This window comes from Pithys albifrons, chromosome 14 (genome assembly GCF_047495875.1).
Source record: "Pithys albifrons albifrons isolate INPA30051 chromosome 14, PitAlb_v1, whole genome shotgun sequence".
Taxonomy (NCBI): Eukaryota; Metazoa; Chordata; class Aves; order Passeriformes; family Thamnophilidae; genus Pithys; species Pithys albifrons.
The window spans coordinates 21,133,655-21,149,804 of NC_092471.1; the positions used below are offsets into that span (position 1 = coordinate 21,133,655).

The 16,150-nt window shown below is 58.8% G+C and overlaps 3 protein-coding genes across 3 annotated transcripts; all 3 read right to left on the minus strand.

Moving 5' to 3' along the window:
• Window positions 1–1,110: 1,110 nt before the first annotated feature.
• On the minus strand, window positions 1,111–2,091 carry GPR119 (G protein-coupled receptor 119). Its single transcript, XM_071569620.1, has one exon. It carries the CDS (start codon window positions 2,089–2,091, stop codon window positions 1,111–1,113), a length of 981 nt encoding a protein of 326 aa, XP_071425721.1.
• A 2,956-nt stretch (window positions 2,092–5,047) lies between these two features.
• SLC25A14 (solute carrier family 25 member 14) lies at window positions 5,048–12,919 on the minus strand. The gene is made up of 9 exons (XM_071569558.1): window positions 12,808–12,919; window positions 12,574–12,721; window positions 11,467–11,561; window positions 9,225–9,310; window positions 8,276–8,371; window positions 7,732–7,856; window positions 6,520–6,655; window positions 6,056–6,136; window positions 5,048–5,477 (listed from the first exon to the last, which is right to left on the minus strand). Exons 1-9 carry the CDS (start codon window positions 12,869–12,871, stop codon window positions 5,436–5,438), a joined length of 873 nt encoding a protein of 290 aa, XP_071425659.1. The 5' UTR covers window positions 12,872–12,919; the 3' UTR covers window positions 5,048–5,435.
• A 566-nt stretch (window positions 12,920–13,485) lies between these two features.
• Window positions 13,486–15,694, minus strand: RBMX2 (RNA binding motif protein X-linked 2). Its single transcript, XM_071569233.1, has 6 exons — window positions 15,627–15,694; window positions 15,436–15,551; window positions 15,305–15,356; window positions 15,109–15,238; window positions 14,852–15,032; window positions 13,486–14,315 (listed from the first exon to the last, which is right to left on the minus strand). Exons 1-6 carry the CDS (start codon window positions 15,629–15,631, stop codon window positions 13,909–13,911), a joined length of 891 nt encoding a protein of 296 aa, XP_071425334.1. The 5' UTR covers window positions 15,632–15,694; the 3' UTR covers window positions 13,486–13,908.
• Window positions 15,695–16,150: the final 456 nt, after the last annotated feature.

Below are 16,150 nucleotides of genomic sequence, written 5' to 3' on the forward strand. Positions count from 1 at the left end.
CAGGTTCTGGATGTGACTGGATACAGCCCTGAGCCTTCATGTCTGTCGGTGGGGCAAGGACAGAAGTGGACACAGCTCGTATTTCATACAGATCCCCCTCATTCCCAGGTTTGGGTACATTTTTAGCAAATAAACATCTTTAAGGGAAGTTTTCTTGCTGTGTGGATTAAATGGGATGATTTTATGAGAATCAATTAAATATCATCATAACCTCTGGCAGGAGCAGCCATTTGGCCACCACTGCAGGGCAGGCAGAGCGCTCCATGGGATGAGTGGGTGTGCAGGGACCTTCCAGTCCCAAATCCTGGGTGGGACACAGCAGCTCTCCTGCGTGGGGACCTCCCTGGCTCCGAGGCAGGCAACCCTCCTGCTCCTTGTTCAGCCGGTTACTCATTAACTCGCTTTACAGCCCGAGCAAACAGCAACAGCACAGTCGGTGCTGCCGCCACACCCGGGGCTGCCCCCACCCCTGGGTCCCCCCAGCCCCCACACAGGCACAGCCGCCCATGCCCCGACCCTTCTGTGTCCCCCATGCCCGAACCCACGCCCCTCATCTCGGCCTCGGGTGGGCACAGCCCACAGCAGGGGTGACCCTGCGAGGTGGGTTTGGGAAGGGACTGGGAGTGCCCGTGGTCTGGGAACGCTTGGGATGTTCCTTTGCTGGGATGGCCTTTGCTGCCAGGACCAAGCCGAGGGCACGGAGCCCCCGCTGTGCCCCCACCTGCCCCGGGCACGGGGGGCTCGACGCTCATGGAGCTGGTGCTGCAGGTGGAGGGGAGGGCAGGGGGTCCAGGTCTGGCAGGGGAAGCCCAGCAGCGCTGGGTGAGGGGTTTGGCCTGAGGAGTGAGCGGCAGGGCTTGGTCCAGGAGGAACGAGGCTGCTCCAGCGGAGGCTCCCAGGGGAATCCTGCCTGGGCGTGACACGGAGCCGGCTGTGCTGTGGGTTGTGGGGCAGTGGGCAGGCTGGAATCCGGCTATGCCGATGTCCAGGAATTAGCACCCAGACTGGTCCCAGCCATCTGGGATCTCCTCCACAGCTGGCAGGCCCTGAGTTCATGGCCACAATGCAGGAGGGGAGCTGGAAAGCTGGAAACAACCACTCCTTACTGAGTCAGTCCTGGATCTGCTGGCAGGACACGGCAGGGACAGGCTCGGGGCCTCTGCCAGGGAAACGGGGGCCATTGCCCAGGAGAAGCAGGACCTTCCTCTTCACACCGGCAGCCAGCTGGGAGAGCTGGAGCCGCACGTCCCGCTGCCAGTAGGAATAGAGCAGCGGGTTCAGCAGGGAGTTCCCCAGCCCCAGCAGCCAGAGGAAGTTCTCAATGACTTTGTAGGGGAAGCACTTGGGACAGAGCATCAGCACGATGCTGGCGACGAAGAAAGGCAGCCAGGAGAGCATGAAGCACCCGATGAGTGTGGCGACTGTGCGCATGGCCTTCATGTCGCTGGTGGGGCGGGGTGGGGGGCAGCCCCCTGCCAGCCCGGCCTGCTCCACCTCCTGGATGTGCTGCACGTGCATGGAGGCGATTTTCAGCATGTCACAGTAGAGGTAGAGGAAGAGGAAGAGTGCAGGGAAGAAGCCGATGCAGAACATGGTAAGCAGGTAGGCAGGGTGGAAGACATGGAAAAAGGAGCACTTCTCAAGGTCGTACGGCATCTGGAAAGATGGGATGAGGACTGGGAGGAAGCCAATGAGGGCAGCAACCAGCCAGAGCCCTACCAAGCACATCCCGACCCTTCGGCCTGTCACCAGCTGGAAATAGTGGAAAGGTTTCCGGATCGCCAGGTGCCTGTCGCACGCAACCAGGATCAGGGACAAGATGGAGGCAGCAGAGGAGAAGGTCACAAAAGCCATTCTTAGGATGCAGAAGTCATGGGAAGGATTAAAGGGGTGGGAAAACTCATCTATGGCCAGCCCCATGACCGTGAAGCCAACAATGGTGTCTGCAATGGCAAGATTGAGGACAAAGCAGAGCCCCTTGGAGCCGCTCTTGTGGATGACGCAGAGCAGGACGATGGCCACCAGCATGTTGGCAGCAATGATGAGCGAGGCCAGAATGGAGAGGATGGCTCCCACTGCCCAGCTGGCCATGGCTGTCCCCTGCAGGGCACAGCACAGGGATGGCACGTCCCCAACACAATTCTCGGGCACCCCTCACCTGGGGCCTCTCGGCAGGTGCAGATCGGTGGCAGGTGCAGCCCCTCCCTCTGGGGAGCAGCAGGATCCTGGGGAGCAGTGGAACCCTGGGGAGCAGCAGGATCCTGGGGAGCAGTGGAACCCTGGGGAGCTGCAGGATCCTGGGGAGTAGCAGGAGCTCAGGGAGCAGCAGTGTCTCAGGGAAGCAAAGCTCTGCCAGCAGCTGCCTGTGGAAGGGACTGCTGGACTCACAGCACCCGCTGTGCCCACTGAGGTCCCTCCCCTCCAGCCACGTTTCCAGACAACCCTGGAGCATGGGGGTGAGCAGTGAGCACCTGGGCAGGAAGCTGCCACGGTGGCACACGGGGCGGGGGCCATCCCCCACCCCCCCGCCCAGGGACCAGGGGCTCGAGCAGAGCCTGCTCAGACACAGGAACTGGGAATGGGGACAGGCACAGAGTTCTCAATGCCCGACACAGCTTGTGGGGCTCCTGGGGGTCAGCGCCAGACCTGGAGCAGCCTCTTCCTGCAGGGACCAAGGAACACACTGACTCCTGGCTGGAGCAGCAGCTGTGAAGGTGACCTGGTTACAACGAGGAAAAGCTCTGAGAAGGGATGTCTGCTCAAATACAGTTGGAGAAACATCTGCCAGCCTGGGAACCCAGCAGGCACAGCTGGGAGTCTGCCAGATGGGAATCTTAACAAGCACAGCAGGGAGCCCAGAGCATCCTCAGGGATCCTAAAAGTAAGGAACTGCTGGAACCTGCAGGGCAAACACCACAACCTGCAGAGAGGCCTCCTAAGCAAGCAGAAGGCAGCTGCAGCTGCTCCAAGAGCTGGTGTCCTCTGCCTACTCAGGGATGCACACAGAAGGAACTGGCTACTGCCCAAAATGAGCCCTTCTTTCTCCAAGAGCTGTCCCTGTACAGCCCTCCAGGCCCGCTGGGAACACCAGGCTAGCCCCAGACTCCATATGGATTGTATCCAAAGAGAAACTTTGTCTGTCATCAACAAACCTCACTCCCCAGAGAGCTTAATGAACTGTGCCATGATACTTCCAACGATATTCATATATGTGCTACTGATACTAAAAAATAATTTTATATACACACAATTGCTTTGCTGATCACAAGTGTATTTACCTCACTAATAGTAACTTGTAACAAAGAAATTTGAGGAAGCAAAGCCTCTGCATCCTTGTGTTACAGAATCCCACAGCACCTCCCAACATGTCCCTTACACCCCCTGGGGTGGATTGACTCTCACAGGTTGTGACAGTGACAGCTCCATCTTGACAGTGACTGCTCCATTGTGACAGAGACTGCTCCATCCCTTACACAAAGTGCCACAAGCCCTCTCCTGCCTCATGAGCTGGAAAAATCCAAGCTGCCAGAAAACAGGGCAGACACAAACCTTCCTCTGTCAAACAGCAACCTGGGGAGAGGCTGAGGCAGGAGGTGGGCACTGCAGTGGGAAGGGAAGGTGCAGCAGACACAGGAATGGTGGGCACTGGTTGGAGCTGTGCAGCAGGGAGGCCCCTCAGGAACTCTTGGTCTGCACTGCAGGTGACCACGGGAAGGACTCCAGTGGCCATGGGAAGGGTTCCTCTTCTTTTGTTTGCCCAGGGAGACATCTGGGGAGCCTTCCTGCTGATGCTGGAGAGTCCAAACTCCACTGCATTTTCATCTTTCATGTAGCAAGGCATACATATTTCCACCTTAAACACTTGGGGAGGGCTGTGGCTGGTTCTCAGGGCACCTTGAACCCCTTCCATGTCAGAGTTCAACCCCAGGGACCTTCCTGTGGATGCCAGCACCTTACAGCTGAGAAACACAGCAAAGTGGCAGTGGGGACACTTGCCTGGCATTGCTGAGGGGCTCCTTGTACCAGCCTGAGGAACAGCAGGGACCTATCAGTGGAGCAGTTCCAAAATGACTGGTGACAGCAGCATCCCATGGAGCTGCACAGAAATGGCTCCAGAACTACTGGAGAAACACAAAAGATTGAGCCACAGCTGAAATACATCTCAAACTCATGTTCATCCACCACATATGGTGGATGTATTTATTTTTTATTTACTTTGTCATGTTTGGAAACCTTCAGCCAGGTGAGGCACAGGAACCTTGTTCACTCCCAACCTACCACCTCCCATTTCTGGGAACTTCTACAGACAGTTTAACTCTGACAACAACCCTCTGGCCTGCTGAGCTGGGCTCTGCACCAAAACTCCTGTTCCAGGCAGGGTTTAAGTCCAAGAGCTCAGTGGAATCACATTCCCTACACCTGAACTGCTACAGGCAGCTCTGCCTTTGCAAAACCAATTCCTTCTCATTTTTCCCAGCTGGATTTGGCTGAACATTCCTTGTGTGACTTGCACAGAATTTCTGCTCACAGCAGGCCCAGCCAGGACATGCTGCTTCACAAGGGACTTTCATCCAAACTAAAGCCACCCCACAAACAGGGAAGGGAGCAGGAACATAAGAGCCATCTGCTTTCACAGCCATAAACATTAAAAAATAACCAAAAACCAGAAGAGGATGACCAAAATATCCTGCTGGATGTTCCACTCAGCATCAGCTGTGTCAGAGACTCCATTTTCAAGTGCTAAGTTCACTTTTACACCATGTTATTTGCCTTTACAAATGATCCAAGCAAAAATAGTATAAACAATAATAATATAAGCAGTAAGTTAAGAGACTGAGGTTTGGTAAAACTGAGCTGAAAGGACAACAGCATCATTTTCGGACACTAACAAACTTGGGTTTAGAAACATCTCTGTTGTAATGAAGCTTACAGATTGCTTTTATATAAAAATATGTTTTATATTTTTGTATGGAGGAAAATGGTGTATATAATGTGGTGAAAACCAGCAAGGGCAGTCATCCCTGCAGTAAATCAGCACAGACCCAAACTCAGTCAATAAATAATTTAATGAAGTTACAGTTCTGCAATAAACATGACAATGGCACCTTGCTGGGCCCAGCCTCTCCCTGTGAGCAACAAAGGACACTCACACTGCCACCCCACTGTGCCCTGAAGGCCACTGGAGTGCACAGATCTTCACAGAAGATATTCCTGCAGGCCGAGGCACAGGTACAGCTCTGGGTGGGAAACATGTAGCTCCTGCCACGGGCTCCCAGCTATCCCAGCCAGCTCATGCTCCAGGGACCATGCATTTGGGGGGAGAGCCCAGCCCACAGGTGCCAAACACCACAACATGAGGATGGTGGGATGAAGAGGGAGGTGGCACACAGCTCTGCTGCCAGCCCTGAGGGTGACTGGGGAGATGAAGGCAGCTGTCAGAACGGGAGGCGCTTCAACTGCTCATATGTGATAAAAAACTGAAGGGAATGTCAAGGAACTGGGACAGAGAAGTGAGGCAGCTGCCTGGCAGGGTGGGCAGAGCATCAGCACTGCTGGGCTCGAAACTCACACAGGGGACTTCTCATCCAGGCAGCACAAACCAACGTGCAGAGGCAGAACAGAGCTGGGGGCTGGGAGAGACTGACCCAGAGCAAACCGGCCCAGCCTTGCCCAGACCACTGAAAGAGGTGGCTCCAAGCCCAGACTGGGAGCTCTTTACAGTAAATTCCCCTCTCAGTTTCAGAGGGCAGAAGGGTCTGGGTGAGCACACAGCACCTCTGGTCCTGCCCAGCGGGTTAGCACCTGCCTCAGAGCACCAGACTGTTCCCCAGGATTCCCTTCCAAACAGAAGGCGATCCAGGAACTGCAGCATCTCCTGCAGCTCAGGCTACAGGGAAGGTCTCAGCCAAGCCCTCAGAGCACTGGCTCTACAGAAAGCACCAGACGTGCCCATTGGGGTCACAGTGCACCCCACTGGGGTGTCAGCCCTGCTCTGCTCTTCCCAGCTCGGTTCTCCCCTTGTCCCCATCCACCTCCCAGCAGCACAGAAGGATACAATGATGTTCCACGGACCCAGCCGAAGCCAGTTGGGCCAAAAGCCTTTGTAGAGTGCAAAGAAGCCCTCAGTCTTCCATGTCTGTGAGGAGAAGAGACAGAAGGATTAGGAGACACGCCAGGCTCACGCTCTGCCCATGTCCCAAGTGCCACATGTGACACACTGGCCCTCCCCAGCTGCTGCAGGGAGCAGACAGGCCTGTGCAGGTGCAGTGTGTGGAGCATCACTTGCAGTTTCTGAACCTAATTAACTGTATCACAACCTAAATTTTTGTCCCAAAAGGCTGTGAGGATGCCCAGGCTGACAGTGACCTCAGGAAGTGACTCTGGGCCCCTCCCTGTCTGTCTGACACACTGGCTGGTGACATATTCTGTTGCTGTAGGATCTCACTGCTCCCATCAGTGTGGTGCTGGGACCCAGCCAGCCTCCCAGGACATGGATGTGTCCACCTCTCATCCCCTCACCTTCACAAGGCCATCCAGAGTGCCCTTGTAGAGCTCCGTGCTGCCCACGATCGCCCGCTGGTTCATCATCCGCGTCCGCACCACATCCACGGGGTTGGAGGCGATGGCCCCTGCCAGCCCACACGTGAAGCTGGAACTACACACCCCAAGTCAGGACAGGCACAGCCCTGAACAGCCACTCCTGCTAGGACAGGCACAAAATACCTTCCACTGGATTTTAGGAAAGGTATTTAGCAATAAACAGGAGCTGCACTACCTGCTCCCACCTGGAAAGGAGGCAGGACCTGGACTACCACAGGACCCCAGAGAGCTCAGGGGATGGAAACGCTCAGCTCAGCTAACCCAGACCCTGGTCTGAGCCCACAGCTGTTCCACAGGGACACCTGCAGCCCTGGAAAGGTTCCAGGTGCTGCCCAGGTGACGCAGACCTGAAGGTGGCCCCTGGAGTGCACATCCTTCCCACCACAGCAAATGCTTCTTTGGGTAGGAGGGAGGAAGAGCAAAGGCATCAGGAGGGATCATGGCACTGTCAGTTTTCCCCCTCCACAGAGGGTGTAATGCTCCTCACTTTCACCCACAGCAGGCAAAACCAACTGCTGCAGGAAGCCCTGAAGCACCTTGAGCTGGAGAAAATGGAAAAGGAAGTGAAAAAGGACTTTGGTGATCTCTGCCCAGTCCTGCTCAGGTCACTCAGGGCCCTGTGAGCTTCTTGTCTGTTCACCTCTCAAAGCTCTCACAGCACTGGCTGCAAGTTGACAGGGTCTGGACTGGTAAGGACCAGGGACTGGAGCAGTTTTCAAGGGATTGTTACAGGTACTACACACCTGGAACTCCTGCCTGGTTTGTACCAGGGCACAAACGTGAGGCAACAAAATTTCTGGTCATCAGCCAGTTGAAGCCAAGCTGGCATTTCATGTCACCACAGAATTCTGTCAAGTCCTTCCCCGGAGAGGTCTGTCTGGGGACGTGGGGATGGTATAGTGGTGGCCTTGGCAGTGCTGGGGGGAATGACTGGTCTTCGAGGTCTTATCCAACCTTACTGATTCTGCACCTGCTGCCCACTCCGAGCTGCTCCAGCAGATCCTTTGGAAACACCAAGCCTGTTCCCTGCAGCTCCAGAGCATTCGCTCCATGAGCAAATCCCTCCAAATCCTGCCTGGCTCCTCTGCTTCCCACACCCCTCCAAGCCTGCAGAGAGCAGCAGACACTCACACGAAGTGGGCGAAGATGGTGTCACCCATGAGGCCCGACAGGATTAAATGCTTCTTGGTGATGTCGTAGACCGGCAGCTCCACCCCCACCACGATGGCAGCTCGCTGGGCCGTGGGGACAACACCCTGTGGGCAGGGACACCGTCACAAACTGCTCCTGGGGCCTGCAGCCAGTGTCACAGCCCACAGCTCCCTCTCAGGGCCTTTTCCTGACTATCTTCCCTGTGTCCTCCCTGCAGCTCTTCAGGCAGACCAGCTATACCCCAGCTTTGCTCCAAAGCCAAGGAGGATCCCTACAGGCAGGCAGTATTGTTCCAGCTGGATTAAATGCACTCTGCTTCCAACTTCCCAGCACACAGAAACCAAACTGGGCTGTCACCCCCTCACCTTCCCCACCAGGAAAGATTCTGCCCACAAGAGCAGCAGTTTAAGGAGCTGGAAGGGGCTCCAGGGGCTCCCTGCTAAGGAACAGAAGGAGAGCACCCACTACCATAAGGTTTTTGTTAGTCCTGCTGCTGGTGGTGGATTCTGGAGCTGGTGCTCACCCTCCAGAGGCCTCGAGTTCCTTCCTGCTGGTAGATGTCAATGAAGCTGCCGATCATCCCACCCTGGAACAAGCTGCCCTGAGCCTGCATTCGGATCTGAAAAGGAGAGAGTCAGTGGGAGGACATCAACACCTGCCCTGATGGGGCCACCTGCCCTAGAGGGCAGGGACACCAGGGGTATCAGCTCCATGGAATTTCTGGGTGCAGGAACATGGAGCAGCTCAGAGCAGGCACTGCTCTCCACATCCCTCTCCCTGCAAACCATGCAGCCAACCACGGCAGCAGGAAAAGAGCAGGGAGAGCAGCAGGGCAGGAGCACAGGGACATGATGGACGAGACCTTCCTGCTCTAGAAGCACTTCAGAAAGGTGGATCTACACAGGGAGAAGCATGGGGAGGCTTTCCAGGCTCTCTCTGCCCAGAGGAGGGCTACCCTGACCCCAGGGCACCAGACAGTCCCCACTGGGCTCTGTTCACTCCAGGTTACAGGCAATGCCAGCACAGTGACCATGGGGAGGGTAGCAGGACAGATGTGAGGAAGAGCTGGCTGCCACCTGCTCACCTTGCCCAGGTCAGGTAATGCAGCCTCCATCCTTCACCACAACACATTTCATGACCTTTGTTGCCCAGAGAAGCTGTGGCTGCCCCATCCCTGGAAGCGTTCAAGGCCAGACTGGACAGGGCTTGGAGCAACATGGGCTGGTGGAATGTGTCCCTGCCCATGGCAGGGAGTCAAATTACATAAGGTTTAAGACACCTTCTAACCCAAACCCTTCTGGGATTCTGTGATTTTTAAGAACTATGCTTTTAAACATCTGTTAATTGCCCTGGGCTTGGGTCCCCATTCATTAAAAACCCCCAAATTCACAGAACTAGTGGCTCAGGGTGCTCTGAGCTGCACTTCCCCCGGGTTCCACAGCCAGCCAAGTGCTGGCAGGAGCTGCCCTTACCTTCAGCACATCTGTGGGATTGGCCAGGGCAGAGGAGATGACCCCTGAGACCACCCCACAGATCACATTGATGAGCAACGTTTCATCTGCAAACAAGGAAAGAAGGTCAGACCCCAGACACCACATGGGAAGGGGCACAGGTGGGATGGAACAAGGGCTGGGGAGAGCAGAGCAGCTCAGTTCTCAAATCACACAGTGAAGCTGCAGGAGCAGGGGCTGGGCAGGTGTCACAGCTCATGGCAGGTCTGTCCCCACACCTGCCAGGAACAGAAGGTGGCAGCTGGGACACTCAGCAACGCATTCTCAGAGGGGCAGGTCTGACTGATGAGAAGGAAAATCACGGGACATGTGAAAATTGGGAACAATTATCTGAGATTTCAGTGTCCAGTGATGCATCTCTCATGACAAGGACAAGCCAGGACAGAGGCAGACAGAGAGGGACAACCCAGCACTTCTCAAGGCCACCTGATACCAAATGCTTTTGGCTCCAGTCAGAGCACACAGACACCTGGAGTCAGCTGAGGACTGGGACCAGGCAGGGAGTTAGATGTGATTAGTTCCAGGGATTAACCTGAGATTTCCAGGCCCAATATTAGGATGATGGTTACGTTAGGAAAAGGCACAGCACTTTGCTGGTACTGACCACAGCACTTCCCAGAGGAGACCAGGCCACTGGCTGCCCCAGGCCTGTAGGGAGACAAACATTCAGGCTGGAGCTCACAGCTGGAAAGACTGGAACAGTGAGGAGGGATGTGGGCCTGTGTACACGGACAGAACCAGGCAGGGAGAGGCGTTACTGGGGGCAGAGCAGCCCCGAGAAGGAGCTCTAGTGAACCACAGCATCTACTGAGCTGGAAGGGACCCCCAAGGATCATCCAGTCCAACTCCTGGCCCTGCACAAGACATCCCAACAATCCCACCCTGCTCCTGAGAGCATTGTCCAAATGCTGCTGGAGCTCTGGCAGCCTTAGGGCTGTGCCCCCTGCCCTGGGGAGCCTCATCAGTGCCCACCACCCTCTGGGGGAAGAGCCTTTTCCTCATATCCAGCTAAACCTCTCCTGACACAGTTCCATGCCCTTAGTGTCCTGCATCTTGCCCACCTATCTTGCTTTCCCAGGTTGGAGTGGTGTTAGAACATTCTCTCATGGCACACCAGGGACAAAAACTGCACCTGCAGATCTCAGTGCTCCCTCAGGGAACATCCCCCCGACTCCTGCTGCTCCATTCCCAGGGAGGGGCTGCAGAGGCCTCACGAGCAGAGGGTGGTCAAGGACCTCAGTGGAACCTCACCTTTACAGTCAGGGCCAAAGCTGCAGAGCTGTCACACAATTCCTATCTGGATGTTGCCCAGAGAAGTTGTGGCTGCCCCATCCCTGGAAGGGTCCAAGTCCAGGTTGGACAGGGCTTGGAGCAGCCTGGGCTGGTGGGAGGTGTCCCTGCCCATGACAGGCGGGTGGAATGGGATGAGCTTTAAGGTCCCTTCCAACCCAAACCAGTCTGGGATTTGATCGATCCTTGTGGTGCATCGCAGCACAAGGACTCAAAGGCTCCAGAAGGAAGACAGGAGACACTCACCCTTGAAGCCTCCAATCCCTGTTACACACCTGCTGTACAGGAGGGATGGGATGTCTCCTTGAGACTATTCAGAAACAGATATGCCTGGGGAACAACACCTACTGTTTTTTTGCTCTGAGATGTAAAGCAGACATAAAGGCTAGAAAGGACAAGGGAACACAGCCTCAAGCTGTGCCAGGGGAGGTTCAGGCTGGACATCACAAAGAATTTCTTCATGGAAAGGGCTGTCAGGCATTGCAAGGGGCTGCTCAGGAGGTGGTGGAGTTCCCATCCCTGGAGGTGTCCAAGAAATGACTGGACATGGCACTCAGTGTTCTGGGCTGGGGGACAAGGTGGGGATTGGTCACAGGTTGGACTTGATAGCCTTGGAGGTGTTTTCCAACCTAAATGATTCTGGGATTCTCCTGGGATGCCATGAAAGGAAGGACCTGGCTGGAGGAAGGTGGCTGGGTAGGGATCACGGGCAGTGCAGAGGGCACAGTGAGGTTCCCATCAGGACTGAAGTCAATCCTTGCTATCACTGACAAACAAAACCACAGTAACAGAGTTCCATTTCTGTGGGAATATCGGGGTGGGAAGGACAGAGCAATGAATGAGCACAGCACACAACAGAGCATGGGATCAGAGCGCCGGGAGCTGCCCCTGCTGCCCCGTCCCCGACACGGACCTTCCATGCGATCCACGAAGAGCCGCTTCAGGCTCTGGTAGATCCCGATCTTGATGGTGCCATAGGACGCCTGTCTCAGCAGTGCCGGGGCGATCCTGAGAGGGGACAACCCCTGAGCATCCCTGTGGGCCAGCACGGGCCACTGCCCACCAGCTCCCAACCTGCCAGGGGCCAGGCCGATCCCTGGCTCTGCCAGGGAGCCCAGATCACCCCTGGGATCCCCCCTATGCACCTTCCAGTGCCGGGGGCTGGCACCCATACAGCCTTGGCCTTGCTCCCCATCTCAGGAAACCTGGGAGTTTCCACTGCCCAGCCCCAACTGGGTGGGATCTGGGGCATCACAGTGGCATGCAGGGACTGGAGTGGGCTGGGATGGGCAAAAGGGAGGGGGGAACTGGGATGGACTGGTGGATGTTGTGACAGAAGATGGAAGAGGGGCCCGGGATGGGGAGAAAGTGCCAGGACCGAAACAGGGGACAGGGTGGGCGGAGGAAAAGGATCCGGGATGTGTGAAGGGGACCCGGGAGGACAGGGGGAGATGCCACGGCAGAGAGAAGGTCCCAGGGGGGCAGTGGGGAGAATCTGGAGTAGGCGGAGGGAGATGCTGGGGCAGAGCAGGGAAACAGGGATGGGCTGAGGTGGGAGACCTGGAGGGGCGGGGGCGATGCTGTGGCTGAAGGGGGACCCGGGACAGGCAGTGAGACGAGAAAGACCTGGGTGGGCAGGGGTGGAACGTGGGATGGGGGGAGGACCCGTGGCAGCTGGGGGTGCCGGGGTGGATGGGGGTTCCCAGCCCCGAAAGGAGAGTCCCGGTGCGTTTGGGGGTCCCGGGGCGGATTGAGGTGCGGGGTCGGATGGATGGGGGTCCTGGGCCCGAAAGGAAAGTCCCGGTGCGAATGGATGGGGGTCCCGGTGCGTTTGGGGGCGCAGGTGTGGATGGATGGGGGTCCCGGGATGGGTAGATGGAGGCCCCGGGGCAGATGGATGGGGGTCCCGGGGCGGAGGGGAGGAAGGCGTGGCTAGTGGGGGTCTCGGGGCGGACCGGGCGCGGTGCCGATAGGGTCCCGGTGCCGATGGGTCCCTGTCCCGGTGGGTCCCGGCGCTCACCCCGAGTACAGGGCCCGTCCGCCCTCCTCGCGGCAGATGCGGAAGAGCGCGTGGAACATGCCCCGGTACCGCACCTCGCGGAACCGCGCATCGGTGCTTTGCCCCTGCACCTGCAGCCGCGTCTTGGTGAGGTCCACGGGGAACGTGCCTGCGGGGACAGCGGGGACAGCGGCGTCAGCGCCCGCCGGTCCCGCCGCCGGCCCCGGCCCCATCCCGCCGGCCTCGCCGCCTCACCGAACTCGGCCACGATGGAGGCGAGCCCGCCGTACACGAAAGGTTTCCAGTTGAGCGCGGACATGGCATGGCGAGCGGGCACAGCCGCCACCACCGGGACCGCCACCGGAACCGGAACTGGCACCGGCACCGCCGCGCCGCGCGCGCCCCCCGCCGGGCCCCGGCGGCAGCGACACCGGGCACGGACCCACCGGGCACGGACCCACCGGGCACCGGGAGCAGGATGTGGCTGAGAACACCCCCGGGCACCGGGCACGGACCCACCGGGCACCGGGAGCAGGATGTGGCTGAGAACACCCCCGGGCACCGGGCACAGACCCCAGGCACCGGGAGCACATGGTCACAGACCCTCCGGAGTACCGTGAGCAGGACGGGGCTGAGCCCTGCACTCAGGACAGCGCCTGCCCTCACCCCTGTCCCCACCAGATCCCGCATCAGGTGCCTCCGGGGTCGGTCCCAGCTGCTCCCTGGGAAAAATCCCCCCTCTCTCCCCACGCCTGGAACCGCTGTGGACTGTGGAGGGGTCACTGCTGTAGGGGGCAGATCCCACTAAAGCAATCCCAAGCCCCATCCCTCCCATCACCGCTGTGCACCTTCCCGCTCCTGCATCCATCGTTCCCGGGTTTGCAGCCACACCACCCCAACGTCAGCATCAGGAACAGCAACGCTGCTCCCGGGAACAGCTTCTGCCTAACAGCAACTTTTATTAAAAGACCTTCAAACACCCCCACAGTGAATCCCCCAACACAGCAGCGCATCCCTACGGATCCATCACAGAACACGGAGACGCCGCGTGAGTGCAAGACCCAAACCTGGCACACGAGGCCAGATCAGACACCCACCGGCCTCTCCCTGCACTGCAAGAGGGGGACACACCCCAGGACTGACTGTGGATTCTGGAAAGGGGAGTGTCCAGATGCTCCCAGCCCCCATCTCCTGCCACCCTCCACGGCCAGCACTGCAGGCCTGCACGGACAGCCCCAGACCAGGGCAGGGTGAGATCAAAGAGGAAGCTCCCGGGAGGCAAACAGTCCAGCTGCAGTGGCCCAGGAGCTCGAACAGGCATTTGGGCAGGCTCAGGGCCCCCTCATCCTGGAAGGCTCAGCGGCAGCTAGAGTCTCTGCCGGAGCCCCGCTCCTTGTGCCTGGAATGGGGCTCCCGGGATTTGCCTCCGCGGGGGGACACATCTCGCCGGCTGCCATGCCTGTCGCCCCTCCTGCCGGCCTCCTCCCTCTTCTCCCGCTCTTCCCAGGAGCTGCTCTGGCCCCTCTGCTCCTGGCAGCTCCTGTCCCCCCTCCTCTCCGAGGGCTGCTGGTGCCGCCGCTGCTCCTGGTCCCGCTGGGTCCTGCTCCCGGCATTCCTATCGGTGCTCCCACTGGCATAGCGCTCGTACCCAGGGTCCTCCTTCTCCTTCTTGATCTTGATCCCGGGATGTGTCTCCTCGGCACCCGCGCGCTTCCCGGCCTGCTGGCTCGGCTTTGGCTGCTCCGCTCTGCTCCGCGGCCTCTCTGCAATGTGTGCTCACAACTCCACACGGGCCCAACCCCAGGAGCACCCGCGACCCCTCGGGCCCTGCCCCAGCTCCCCTCCCACTGCGAGTTCTGCCCCTACACACCCGATTTCCCAGCCCCCTTCTCCCTCAGGGAGATCCCACTCCACTTCCAACCCCGACACTCTTCTCCTCCAGCTGCAGCCATCCTGCTTCCCTCTTTAACACTCACATCGTGTTCTTTCCAGCAAGGCTGGACACTTACACAGCTTGGAATGCCAAGCACCTCCTTTCATTCTCCTTCCTCAGTCATCCTGTGATCCACTCTGTAGAAATGCCCTGTCCAGACCTGAGGGCTCTTTCTCCTCTTTGCTCTTCCTCTTCTTCCTCATTTTTTAAGCATCTCCTCGGCACCTTGAATCAATACTCTGTCCCCACCCTCACTTCATGCCCATTTACCTCCCTCCAACCCTTCTCCCCACGCAGAGTGCAGCCCCTAATCCCAGCTGTGGGCACTCCCACCCAGGATCCAACCTGGCAGGAAACACTCCTCACCTTTTTGCTTTTTCACAGGCACATCCTCATCCTCCGACAGGGAGTCAGAGGAGGAGTGAGGCGGCGTTTTGACCCCACATCCCTTGGCATGGAGAGCTTTGGTCACCTCATCCCAGTCCTCGGACTCCTTGGGGGGCCGGTAGTTTGCCACGTGGTCCACACGGATGGTCCGTCCCTTGATCTGCGAGGGGCTGGGCCGTCAGTGCCCCGGGCAGCTCCCGGGGCTCCCGCCCACACCCGGCAGCCCCTCAGCTCACCTTGATGCCATTGAAGTTGTCCACAGCCAGGATGGTGCTCCTCTGGTCCTCATAGCACAGGAAGCAGAACCCCTTGGACTTCCCTGTCTTCTTGTCGCGCACGAGGTTGATGTTGACGACTTCGCCGTACCTGTGACACACTGTCAGCACCCGCGGCGGCGCCGGGGAGCGGCGGGGCCGGGGCTGCGGCACTTACTGCGAGAACACGCAGATGACATCGCCCTCCGTCAGCTCGTAGTGCAGTCCGCCTGCGGGGAGACGGAGGGAACGCGTTACCGGCCCCGCCCGGGCCCGCCCCGGCCCCGCCGCCCCCGGCCCGGCCCGTACCCACAAAGATCCAGGCGCTGTCCTTGTACTCCGCGTGCCACGAGACCGCCTCCTGCACGCCCAGCTCCGCCTCCCGCGCGTTCAGCTCGTTGATCAGCTTCACTTTAGTCAGGGGACTGCGGGCGAGGCACCGTCAGCACCGGGACCGGCGGGGCCGAACCTTCCCCCTCCCGCGCTCCCCTCACACCTACTTCATGGCGGCGGCGGCGCGCACTGCGCCTGCGCACTGCGCCTGCGCACTGCCCACCGAGCCCAGCGGACCCCGCCGGGCGCAGCCGAGCGGAGCCGAAAGCAGCGGAGCGTGGCCGAGCTGTGCCGATTGTGGCCGAGCTGTGCCGATTGTGGCCGAGCTGTGCCGATTGTGGCCGAGCTGTGCCGATTGTGGCCGAGCTGTGCCGATTGTGGCCGAGCTGTGCCGATTGTGGCCGAGCTGTGCCGATTGTGGCCGAGCTGTGCCGATTGTGGCCGAGCTGTGCCGATTGTGGCCGAGCTGTGCCGATTGTGGCCGAGCTGTGCCGATTGTGGCCGAGCTGTGCCGATTGTGGCCGAGCTGTGCCGATTGTGGCCGAGCTGTGCCGATTGTGGCCGAGCTGTGCCGATTGTGGCCGAGCTGTGCCGATTGTGGCCGAGCTGTGCCGATTGTGGCCGAGCTGTGCCGATTGTGGCCGAGCTGGGCCGATTGTGGCCGAGCTGGGCCGATCGTGGCCGAGCTGGG